The sequence below is a fragment of the Electrophorus electricus genome, chromosome 2 (genome assembly GCF_013358815.1).
Source record: "Electrophorus electricus isolate fEleEle1 chromosome 2, fEleEle1.pri, whole genome shotgun sequence".
In the NCBI taxonomy this organism is placed as follows: Eukaryota; Metazoa; Chordata; class Actinopteri; order Gymnotiformes; family Gymnotidae; genus Electrophorus; species Electrophorus electricus.
The window spans coordinates 9,255,446-9,268,173 of NC_049536.1; the positions used below are offsets into that span (position 1 = coordinate 9,255,446).

A 12,728-nucleotide genomic window follows, 5' to 3' on the forward strand; every position below is an offset into this window, starting at 1 on the left:
GGCTGCGTATAACCAAAAGCAGTTGGCTTTGTCATACCAGAAGTATGCAAAACTGTTTTTCCTATTCAGTTATAGGTCAGTGATTTTTTTTCTTCTTTGTTTTCTTTGTGTGACCTACAGTCATACAAGAATTGGATATCACCAGCATCTGACTGATTTTACTTTTATCCAACAGACCACAACCACTTAGGTTTTGTCTAAGAAATTATTAATCTATGCTTTTTTGTTTGCTTTTTGTATGACATTCTGCAGGCACTGAAGAAAACTGCTGCACAATTATTCAGACTGTCTTGAGCCCAGAGAAAACTAGACGGCTGGGCAATGAGTTGAAAACCTTAAATGTTATCTCTGTTAGCTCTGATATCTCATTCAAGATTCTGCTTATTTATTTTCTACAGTCTTTGTATTCTAAGCTTCCCTTTGAAAGTATGGTTTCTCTGATCATTAAACATAAAGTAGGAGGAGTATGAGGAATATTTTAACATAAGCAAAGTAGTGAATAACATAATTTATTTAAATAGTGATTAGTTGTTTAGCAAGACATAACAATGATGCTCTCCATGTCCAAGCCTGAAAAAGCCTGTTAATAGCTTTAATCTTCTCCAGTATCTCCAGGCTATTCTTCAGACACCATGTGGCCACTGAAATGAATATTACTGGATCAAACACACACACCACTGCTGCTTACCCTCTCTGCTTAATAGTTTCCACACTATGTTAATCAACTGGCAACTGGCGACATGACATCACCCACCCTCACAGATCTGCCTTCACAGCAGCTGTGAGTGCATGCGGGGTGGTGGGGGGGTATGTCTGTGGAAGAAGAAATCTTTCTCCACTTACATTACACTCTCGTTTGCCTAAGGTCCAGAGGAAAGAAGAATCACAGTGAATTAAAGTAACCACTGGACTGAGTTAGATCATGATGTGGTTGGCGCACAGGTGGAATGGAAGACCGCAGGCCTGTCTCTTAGAAAGTGGCTGCCTCCCTGGGGTCTGACTTGCTTTTTCAAAACTTAAGAACAATTATGAGAGCCTGTAACCTGATCTATGACCAGCAGTCCTACTCAACGTGTTTTTGGCCAAACCTAGTAGAAGACATTGAGGTTAGGAGACTGAGGGGGAAAGGTTGGCTGAATGGAAGTGTTGTTTTCCACATGGTGCCTCACATGGAATATAAAAATCCCTCAGTGTTTGTGTTTTCCAGAGCAGTGCTGACTCTCATGTTTCCATCAGCTCTTTTAGAGGAAAGATGACAGGCCAAGAACACCAACAAACCAAGTCACAAACTCATATGGTGGAAGGTATAAGTAGAGTCACCCGCACTCCTGGATAGAAAGACATGAATAGACAAACTCAAACATGGATGCGCGCACACACACACACACACACACACACACACACACACACACACACACACTCTCTCTCACACACACACACACACACACACACACACACACACCACACTCACACACACACTCACACACTCACTCCCACACACACACACACACTCCACACACACACACACACACACGCCACACTCACACACACACACACACACACACGCCACACTCACACACACACACACACACACACACACACACACACACACACACACACACACACACACACACACACACTCAAACACACACACACACACACCACACTCACACACAGGCCATAAGTGGGCTATTCTTCTCCATTTGCAGGGATGTTTTTGGTTGGTTAACAAGGCAATATCGTCTGTAATGCAAAGACCTCACTAAACATTCAAGCAGATGGAGAGAATGAGAGAGAGAGAGAGAGAGAGAGAGAGAAAGAATAGAAGGTGAGAGAGAGCAAAAAACACAGACACACAGAGGTTGGAAAGAAAGCAAGTTCAGGCAATGCAAAGTAGAGATGTTGGAGGTTGATAACGAGGGGGTAGGGAGTCTGACTGTGCATTCAGTATGTATTCTGACTGGTTAACAGAGCACAGGCAGTGAACCCCGCCAGCCCATTACCCACCCAGGCACTGCCGCTCCACAAGCCCCCAGCAATTAGGGGGCAGAGACAGGCAATCTCCTAACTGTGGTGGTGCCGTAATGGGGCCGTGTGGCCAGCCAGCCTGCCTGGCTGCACTCAATCTCAGCCAAATAAAAGGGCCTCTGGCGACTGGCCTCCATGGTTGACAGGAGGGACTGTGAAGGAGGAGGTGCTCTCACAGAAATAACAGAGGAGAAAAAACGAGTAGCAAAGGCAGAGTGTGAAAAGGGGCCTCGGTCAGCATGGAGACAGGGAGTGAATGGCAAACATGCAGATGTGCGAATGAACCCCTGTAGGGAGTGGGGAGGGAGACTGAGAGGATGAGAGAGCAAAAGGGGGGAGGGAAGGCTCTAGAGAGAGATGAAGAGAGGGAGAAAAGCAATTGCTTTCCTACTCTGGATGAGACATGGAAAGACTTAGAGGTCACTAGTCACTGAAGAGAGAAGCTGCTTAATAACATTAATTTAACTCCCATTCAGGGCTGAACTCCCCCCCCCCCCCACACACACAGAATCCAGAAACGTTGCCCACAATAACTTAAATTCTTCTTTACCCAAAATACCAATCCCACTGCACAAAAAACTCCTTTATGCATCAAACTGTATCAATTCAAGTTCCACAATGTATGTCAATTATACAACAGGTTACAATTTCTGTGTAAAAACTTATACATAATTTATAACTACAACACAATGCCTGACAGTCAGAGTGAGAGTACACATGCTTGAGGCTTTGCTGGTGAACACTGTGATGTTCTTCAAAGAGATATGAGACTTTTGATTTACAATGGAAGCCTTGTTGTCTTTCTTTGCCCTATTAAAGGTTGTCAAACTGTTTCCATTCTTGCTGCTGTTTTAGAGACAGATAACGCCTACTAATTCATGCAAATTTCTGAAGTAGCAAAATTGTTTGCTAAGGCAGCCATGTCATCAGTTAAGAAGCACAGAGCTTTACAGACATTGGAGATGAACTCTACAGATATCAGAGATGATCACCAAACTGCATGGCAGGATAATTGTGGACAGGCTGCTCTAGTCAGCCACAATCACTCTGTTCTGCAAGTGGTATGTGTCCACAGTGCAGCACAGTGAAAGGAAACGACTGGTTCTACGCCCAGATATTTACTCAGAATGAAGATGCTGGGTATAAGATTGCTGAATTCCTTTTGCTATATAATGACAGACAAAGCTTGTAAAGACAGCAGGAAAACAATCGCAAGATAATCAAATTTAAGAATTAAGTTAAATTCATTCAGATTTTTAACTCAAAGCAGGTAAAAGTCTAAAATCTCAGGTAAATAAGGCTTTCAGATATTTTACAACTTACAGTCAAGTAAAAGTGATGATACTGTACAGAGAGATACGAGGCAACTAAGAACAGCCAGCAGCAAACTGAACAAGTAGAATGAATGACTTCCTCCACCATATCTAAGTCTCAGGAAGACAGAGTGGTGAGGGAAGAACACGCAGTGGAGAAGCTTCCAGTCATCTGTCACAAAGTGAGAAAGCTCTGCTAAGCCCACAGAGGAGGAACTCAATCAGACAGAGGCATCTCTGGCCTGCTGTCTGCTCAGAAATCTGGGGCTTTGGACTCTGTCGCCACAGGGGCTTGGGGTGGAGTGACAGCAGGAGGAGCAGAGTGCACAGAAAGGCACGGCCTGTGGCTCACTGCCTGTGGCTTAGAATGAAGAGCTGTGCAGCGGACCTGCTCCACCTCTGCCCTGTACTATACATCCTCCAACACACCGGTGGTGCATTTCCATGATGGAGTCTGAAGTGACAAAATGGGTAGTTACATTTGACTTGGTATTTGCTAATGATTATAATTAATAGGATGTAGTAGGAAATTTGCCCTTATATATATATAAAAAAAAAAAAGGTTACACTTTTTCCATCACTGGATGCTTGACCTAAGAATATGATCGTGTCTTGGCTTTGGGAATAATGAGGCTGACAGTATGTGTTAGCGGTCCTACTCGAATAGCTGCCATGACCTCATTTCAATGCACTGCAGGTTTGCTGTGAAATACTTGGCAGACACATACGTTCCATTAATTCCATCCCTACAGAGGGAGAGAGAGAGAGAGAGAGAGAGAGAGAGAGATCCTCATGAGCCACATTTAATTTACTTCTCCAGAGAATATGAAACTTTACTACATGAAATAAAGGAAAGGAAGCCTTCCTTTCTGAAATGATTCACAGCAATTGAGTCACTGGCTGAGGCAGATAGTCTGTGTTTGGTTGTGTTTCACGCTCCTGTGAGTCTGTGGCTCTTTCTGTCAGACAGCCTGGAGAATGCACTCCTTGCCCAATCCTGTCCTCTACTGTGCTGCAAAATAACACACTGAGTGACCTCCTCATGGCAAAATGCCTAGCTAGGAAAAAGGAGGGAGGAACAGAGAGAAAGATGGAGAGAGGGGGAGGGTGGTGGCCTCACTTCACTGCTGCACAGAGCAGATAATGAAGCCAACTGCAGAGAAAATCAGAGAGAGAGAGAGAGAGAGAGAGAGAGAGAGAGAGAGAGAGAGAGAGAGAGTTGACAGAGAGGAAGCAGCTGGATACTCTCCGTATAAAAGCTGACAGCAGAGTGAGCAGGCAAACTGTTGTCCCGCTGGAATCCAGAGGTGTGTCCATTGATACCACTGGTAGAAGATTGCCTTTCTGTCCAAGTGTTTGGAATGCATCTCACTAGGAAATGTCAGCTAGATTACTGTCCTACAAGAAAGGTTTAGCGTACCTGATTCATACCACATCAAAAACAAAGAAAACACCCTTAATGCAGAATTCTTTGTAAATAAAAATTTTGTCTGGGTTTGTAGTTTTAATGACTTCTTTTCCAGCCATGTAGTGACTTTATGATTTGTACCTAAATGGCATTCACAATACCAAGTCACATTGCCCCAAAATTCAACAAAATCCTTTTTATGCATTAGTTGGGAAATTGTTTCAGCTGGTGCATTTGTTTTTTGTTGTTTGTTTTTTGTGTTGTACATATGGCGCTCTTTAGAAGCAGTGAACACCCACTGGGAAGAGTCCTGCCGAGCTCTTGATGAAGCTTTAGCTGTTCACCCGCCTGGATCACCCTAATCTGTTTTGTGGACCTGACATGCAGCACGCAGCAAGCAGCATGGTGCCTCTTGGACATTTTCTCAGCTGCATGTTGCTCACCTGTGCCAGCCAGGGCAGCGCTGTATTGCTATGCCCTGGAACCCTTACATATAACTCCCTATTGCACACATTTCTGTTCATGGCCTGGGAACCATTCCTACAACAACTAGTCACATGGGCATGGCTGACTAGAACAATATTCTTGTTTGAACTGGCCTAAATGGCTTTGCTGTCACTGTGCCTTTCTAGCCATTTTTTCAGATGTGTACCTGCACCAAGGTACAAGCACAATTTAAGCATTCTGTATTTGTGAATTGCACTTTGACTGTATACTAAGTAATCTCAGTGACATGTATCTCATTACATGATCTATTCATGTTGTTTGAATCTTCCTAGACTCATTCATATAATTTTAGGATGTGACCATGAGAAAAAAAATTGTTACTTCAATGAGGTCACTCCCTGGCCAGCACCCAGCCAGGACCACACCAACCACACGTCCCAGTCATGCCCCTGCTCGCAGGAACACATCAATCACGTGTCCCAGTCACTCCCCTGTTCGCAGGAACACACCAATCACGTGTCCCAGTCGCTTCCCTGCTCGCAGGAACACACCAATCATGTGTCCCAGTTGCTTCCCTGTTTGCGGTCACCAGCTTATTGATTCATTACACACACCTGTCCCTCATTGCCTTCTATGAGGACTAACCCCTGACTCCCCCTTCTCATCATGGAGGAAGGCTTAGTGCTATCTGCATGTTTGTTTACCTTGCCTTTGTGCCTTAATGAACCAGCCTGAGTCCAGTAGTCCCTTACTGGGGATGACCAGCCTCCACTGGTCAGGTGGATGGGTGAGAGCATGGTGAGACATAAAAAACATAGGGTCATAAACCAATTAGGCTACTCTCATGCCATAGTGAATTCACTCTTCCAGATTTTGAGGCTTCTGTTTCAAAGGTCAAATCAGTTCATTCGTGGAAGTGTTTTTCTTGATGGGTCGATGAGAGTGGAAAACTGAGAGAAAAAAACAGTAATGCTGTTATTTTTCACAGGAGTAAGATCTGCCTACACTAACTAAACTAAGAGAGAAGGTAAAATTGTAAAACTGAAAAAGTGCAACTACAAACCATTATACATTTTATATTAGATTTAGAGCTGAAAAAAAGGAGCCATCTCTTTAATGTCAAAATATATAAAGGAAAAGATAGCTAGAAATAAATAAACAAACCCTTTCTTTATACCCTAATGGCCAGAAAGAAGATCAGGTATTCTACCTCCTCCTCTGCACACCCTCCTAAAATGGGCAAATTGTTATAGGGAAGGCAGTGATTGGTTTTCAATAACTGCTCTAACCTTTGACCTTGTGTGCTGGAGACAGGACTGTGGTGTGTGGGGTCAGCCCAGGGACATAGATTACAGAGAGGAATCAACTGTCGTTTATTAGCTTTTGCCACTCAGTAGAGCATGAGGCAGGATTTTGGAGAGAGAGAAAGAGAGAATGTGTGTCCTTGTGTTCGTGTGTCTGACTCTGACACACTCAGCAATGAAGTGCTACATGGGAGAAAGTGAAATGACACCAAGTGAAGTGCTTATTTTCAGCATGTAATTGTTGACGTTTATCTTAAATGGCCACCCACAGTGACTCAGCTGTAGGATATAATTAAATTTTTTCTCTTCATCTGTAAAAGAGTAGTTATTGATGGAACAGCAGTGAGAACTGTGTTTGCAAGATAGTGAACAAAGACGCATATATGAAATGTGATTAAGGTAAAAAAGAAAAAAATTAACATATGTGCACGTGTGTGTGTGTGTGTGTGTGTGTGTGTGTGTGTGTAAGTGTTCTAACATAGGTCTATTCTAGTGTTTAAAATTATAATCATTCCCCAAATCTGTGAACAGCTGGTGTTCACAGTCAGGCTTAATTTCACACAGAAATACAGATTTACAAACACAAATACAGAAATCATCCATCCAGGTACATGTGAGACTGCATCTATATGCTACACCATGCAGAAGGGATTCTGTTTTCTCTATTGTATTATTGTTTATGTGTTAGCTTCACATCCAGCAGTATTTTTTATAGCTGACCTTTTCAGCAGTACTGGAAGCAGAAAGCTGCAGAAGCTGCAGTTTATTCCATTCTCACACATTTACTCCTACAGTTCCACCCAGAACAAGACAGACAGCCACAGCAACAAAGGAGCATAAGGGCTAGTCAGCGCTCTCCATCCACTCATGGAAACACAGACAGAGATAACTACAGACAAGGATGGCTGCTAGGAGACAAGTGTGGGTGGGTGAGATCTGTGCTCAGGGGGAATTATCGGCTTATCCGTGAGTGCGCGCACATGCACACACACGACAAAAAGACGGAGCAGCCCAACAATTGATTTTATGGCATGGGAGAAAAAGAGAGGGAAAGAAAGAGAGAGGGAGGGAGAGAGAGAGGGAGAGAATTTGTTGAATAGCCTTAGTAATCTGATTTAAATAATTATGAGCCAACAATAATTACTCAGTGATTTGCACCTCTTTTTAATCTCATGTGCTTGAGTGCTTCAGAAGAGCCTGATTTCCTTTCAGCAGGATTCCAGGCTTTTCCTAAAGAGAGCAGAATGGAAGTGTATTTTATAGCACCTTTATGGTGACAGTGAAGGAGATCTACTAAAATTGTCATCAATGCTTACACCCCAGAATTATCCAGCTACAATGTAAAGAGGAGTAATCATGTTTAAACAGGAGTTCTTCACCCTGCCAGCAGAAAATCAGTGTGCAGCATTTAAATGCCTCCCCTTGGGTCAATATGTTATTTAATCTAATGTGATGTAGCCTTGTGTACACACACACCCACGTACGCACACAGGCAGAAAGAGAGAGCAAGGGGCTGTATGCACTATGACGTGAGCAGATGTTAAAGCTGTCATAGCTACATTTTGCAAGTGAGTGAGCGGTTGAAAGGAAGGGAGCAGAGATAAACAATTTTCCCTCAGGTCCTGGCACAGAATTAGTACCATGTCCTGCTCTTACCAAGCATAATCCCCACCCCTCATCCCACGCATAGGAAAACCGAGTCAGTCAGGCTAGTGGATCTGCATGGGGTGTCTGTTCATCCAAGGGACAGAACAATATTCTAAGAACCTCACAATTTAACACTTGAATTTTAGCTACAATGCTTCATGTGTTTGTGTGTGTGTGCATGTATGTAAGTGCATGCATGTCTATTTGTGGTTAATCAGTGCCTTCCAGAATTTGTGATATCTGCATATTTTTTAAAGCCTATATGACACAATGGGTGTTTTGCATCAAATCCTCAGTAATGAAAATACTGCTAGAATGTATAATGTTGTCGACAGCTGAGTTTTCACTGTAAAAATATAGCGGTTTAACCTTGGGCTTTGTATAGAGATCAGTTACAGACATGCCCATGTCAGTTTTATAGTCACTTATCTCTGGCTTTGATGTTGGTGTTTTCATCATGTCCTCACAGCTCATGAAATGATCTACACTGCAAAACATGGCTGCCATTCACCTGGCAAAGAGAAGCATGCCATCTGGTGGTAAAATAAGAAATAACAACAGTTATCTCTCTCTTAATCCAGCACATTTGATTTGTGAAAATATGAATAATTCCTCCAAAGACTTGGGATGGTGGTAGGGCAAAAACAAACAAACAAAACCAAGCATACAAAACAATAATTTGCATATGATCTGAATTGCTGTTAGGTCGTTAGAGGAGAGTTAGGACCTAACCCACCTGACATAGTTCGCAACAATGCAAGAACCATTCTTGGGGGTTAGGCAAGCTAATATCTGAAAAGCACATTATATTTAAAAATACATTCTATTCGATATGTCCTTAAAACCACCAATTTTCCAGACTTTAATATTTTAGCTCAAGCAGAATTGTGTGCATGTGTGTATTGAAGAATGTCCTAGACTCCAGACGTTGTAGACTCATTACATAAAAGCATTTCAGACATTTGTATGCTGGGGAAGATCTTGCTACCATCAGCCTATAGAAACCTCCACCAGCTGCCACTAAAGGCTACACTTCACCTACACTAAAGACCTGATATTCACTTAGCAACATCATTCCACCTAGCAATGACATGACTTACCATTAATGCATGCAATTCATTATTTACATTTTATAAAGAGAATTTTATAATGTCTTTGCCCTTCTCTGTGAAGCCACTCTGAGGTCATTTAGACAAGTGAAGTTAGTGGGCTGTGAACACTAATAATTCATTGACATCCAATCCCCTCTCAGCATCACACATAGTCAGAGAGGGATAGGTGAGCAGTGGTGCCATGGCAACAAGCTGTGGCCTCCAGCCAGGCTGGCCAAGCCTCTTTCAGGTGAAGTGGGATGTGGGGAGTACCAGAGCTGCATTATAAATTACATCACTAGCACAGAACACACTAGACACTGGGCAACCATTCCAGATTCTGAAACATTACACTTAAACGCTAAATTCCACCACTGGCAAAACCAAAATACTATGATATTGGCATTCCAGATTTTTACCAACTATCTACATTTTAAAAACTAGTGAAGGAGCATATGAGACTGTCAAATCCTCTCTGAGTGTGCTAAACTCACAGCACATTTCTCTTTGGCCTTCGGGAACACTGAGCAACAGCCATGCATAAGGCCTACCAGCCCCTCAAACCTGCCACTAACAAGCTCCTGCAGAAGAAATGGGACCAGACATGCTATGAGGAGCATCGCAAGAAGGTATGTGTATGTCTGCATGTGTTTGATGTGATTCCTTACTAATACAGGACAAACCGTAAGGTTGGAGCATCAGCACCAGTACTGATGTGAGACAGCAGAAATCTCTGTTTTTGTTGTACATAGAATGGGAAGTGTTCAAATCTAATTGCAATGTGTAATCAGCAAAAGGTCATTTTGCTGTTTATGCTGTTTTGTCATCATGAGGTGAAGGAAGTCAAGCCCGTAGTGGACATAAAAGGCATCCCAACTCCCACCCATGTCCAACTAAAGCTAAAGAAAACACAGGTATATGCACACAGCTCACTCTTTTGAAAATACACAAAAATAATTTAAAAATTGTGTAGTATTATATTTTGAGATAAATTACATTAAATAAAGCTTACTTCTGTAAGAATTAATTCAGTCTTTAATACTTTACTGTATACAAAGAGGGCTTAGCTAAAGGAGTTATAGCATATATACTCACCTATTAAATGTAAAATTAATTAAATGCTACTAATCAAGTCATTTGAAATGCAAATGTTCATTTAACACTATACTTTTTATGCCATTTAGCTGATGCTTTTATGCAAAGCAACTTACAATTATGACTGAGCACAACTTGAATAATTGAGGGTTAACAGTGGCAACGGTGCGGCTTGAAGCGGCAATCTTCTGATTACAAGTCAAGTACCTTAACCACTGAGCTACCACTATTTACAACTCTTAGCAGCATGAAACATGAGCTATAAACATGAGCAGGAACTAACTTGGTATAGGTAACAATAATGGTGTTACTATTATCTTACCTAATTTCTTCAGTGCAATAATACTGATTTTGGGGTTTAAGGTTCAAGAGGAGAGACAGGCCATTATCGAGAGGGATAACCAGCTACTGGCATCCAGACTAGCCCGCATAGGGCACTCTAAAGGTCTCATAGATCACAGAAATGACTATCCAGAGCGCAGGTAGGCTCACATTAGGCAATGTGCTTCAAGTGACTTCAGAAGGTGAAAAGAATGCTCCAATTTAGGCAGTGATCTGCTATATACCGACCTCTGTACTGATAGCAGGTTAATTTTATTTCTCCTCAGATGACACCAGTGAGTGAACTAAAACTAAAAACAATCTGATGATAAGTTATCTGGGGAAGGAATCACATTTGTGTTTGTATTTCAAAGCAGTTCAAAATAAATTAGTAATATACAGGCCATGGCTAATTCAAAGAACTCCTGATTCCAGTTTAACTGTTTGACCAAATAACCTGCTGACCTTAGAAGACTGCTTAAAGCCTTTTTTACAGTGTTTGTCTCTGTGAGTTCATCTCACCTATGAACCTGCTCTCCTCATTTCCTATTAAAAAGATAAATCATTAATGCTTGTTTGACTATTGGCAAGGTTGTGATGAATTAATGAGAGGCAGATCCTCTGCTTTTTTGTCTACACTGTAGAAGTTTAGCCATACTAGTGTGGTATTACACTAGTTTATTAACCTCTGATAGATACTCTGCAGGCTGTCTGCATTAATTTTGTTCCCACAGTTTAAATTCTGAAAGGAGGCGAGAACAGCTACTGCAGGTGACTCGTCAGAACCAGGCAATCTATCAGCGAATCACAGCGCGGGAATCTGAATATAGGCGGGAGCTTTGGGTGGAGGACTGGGAGAGAGTGGAGCGAAGACGAGATGATATTGCATGTTATCCAAGGGGAGTGGCCAATAAACAGGTGAATAGCACATATACTGTATTCTCTTCATCATTAAGCTCAAGGTTCTGGGTAGTTTTACCAAGGAACACACCACCCATGTTTAGAAGTAGGAAATATGTTCTCCATATGCTACATTAAACAATTAGTGCTCTATTCAAACTTGCATTAAACCTAAAATAAAAAACAACAAAAAAAAACAAACCAATCCCAAATCCAGACTTCTTGTTAGACAGATTTGGAGGTCTGATATACTGAAATTAAACAGTGATGTAGAGAGGGGAAAAAGATCTTTATCTCCCAAATCCACAGAGACTAAAGAAGAGTGTGAAGTTTTCAGGAGGAGCCCCAGGGCAACGTCGGTCTTCGTCCATCAGGACAGATAATAGCCATGTTGAAAGCACAGAGGAAGACACCCAACATCAATAATCATTATCTCCTACCACCACTAGCCAAAAAATGACATATCATCAGTTCTATTAACACATTAGCTGGAATGAATGACATGCACATGTGCTTATTAGTCCATAGTGGTAAATGCCAATGCCTAAAAAATGCAGAGAGTTCGTTGTCCACTGGATGGCAGCATCATTCTCTAGGATAATAGGAAGCTTCCCAACGAACCATCTCAGGCTATTAGAGATCCTTTAATTAAACCTGTGGGGAAAAGCAGCTAGAAAAAAGCTTTCAAAGGTACCCATAGGTCTTCTAATGAGAGGCAGAAACTGAACTATAGTGACAAATTGGCAAAGGCCTCCAGTGCATGCTCTAATTTGGTCTCTGCCCTGGTACTGATATCAGAATGACAACAAGGTTTCAGAGGAGGTGTCATGAAAAGAGCCTTGGGAGTCTCATCATGCCATGATTTCACTTCAGATTTCTTGTTCTGCTTAGGTCTGCTAGCTTGAATCATGTCCCATTTTTTTTTGTAAGACTTTCAATTTTCTTGCTAAAGAGAAGATAGTTCCTGCCATCAATAATCATAGTCTGCTCTTTTCCAAAAAACATAATAACTATATTTGAGAGCACCAAAATTCTCCCCCTGATCTAATTTTTAAAAAAGAGCACTAATAAAATATAACACTAAATCTTTGGATTACAGGCAGAAGAGAAGCACTGTCTGGTTGGCCTTGTGTCCAGTGCTTTAGATTGCATTTCTCATAAGCTCATAACTCTG

At 41.8% G+C, this 12,728-nt stretch overlaps 1 protein-coding gene across 1 annotated transcript; it reads left to right on the forward strand.

The window, feature by feature from the left end:
- Positions 1–9,774: 9,774 nt before the first annotated feature.
- si:ch211-284k5.2 (uncharacterized protein CFAP97D1) lies at positions 9,775–11,980 on the forward strand. Its single transcript, XM_027032549.2, has 5 exons — positions 9,775–9,867; positions 10,072–10,152; positions 10,697–10,815; positions 11,389–11,572; positions 11,864–11,980. Exons 1-5 carry the CDS (start codon positions 9,775–9,777, stop codon positions 11,978–11,980), a joined length of 594 nt encoding a protein of 197 aa, XP_026888350.2.
- The last annotated feature ends 748 nt before the right edge of the window (positions 11,981–12,728 follow it).

What these genes read in the sequence shown, in the direction of transcription:
- si:ch211-284k5.2 (XM_027032549.2), top strand. Translation starts at nt 9,775, where the DNA reads ATGCATAAGGCCTACCAGCCCCTCAAACCTGCCACTAACAAGCTCCTG. An exon ending in ATGAGGAGCATCGCAAGAAG is followed by an intron (nt 9,868 to 10,071) that starts GTATGTGTATGT and finishes TGTCATCATGAG; the next exon opens with GTGAAGGAAGTCAAGCCCGT. An exon ending in GGGGAGTGGCCAATAAACAG is followed by an intron (nt 11,573 to 11,863) that starts GTGAATAGCACA and finishes CCAAATCCACAG; the next exon opens with AGACTAAAGAAGAGTGTGAA.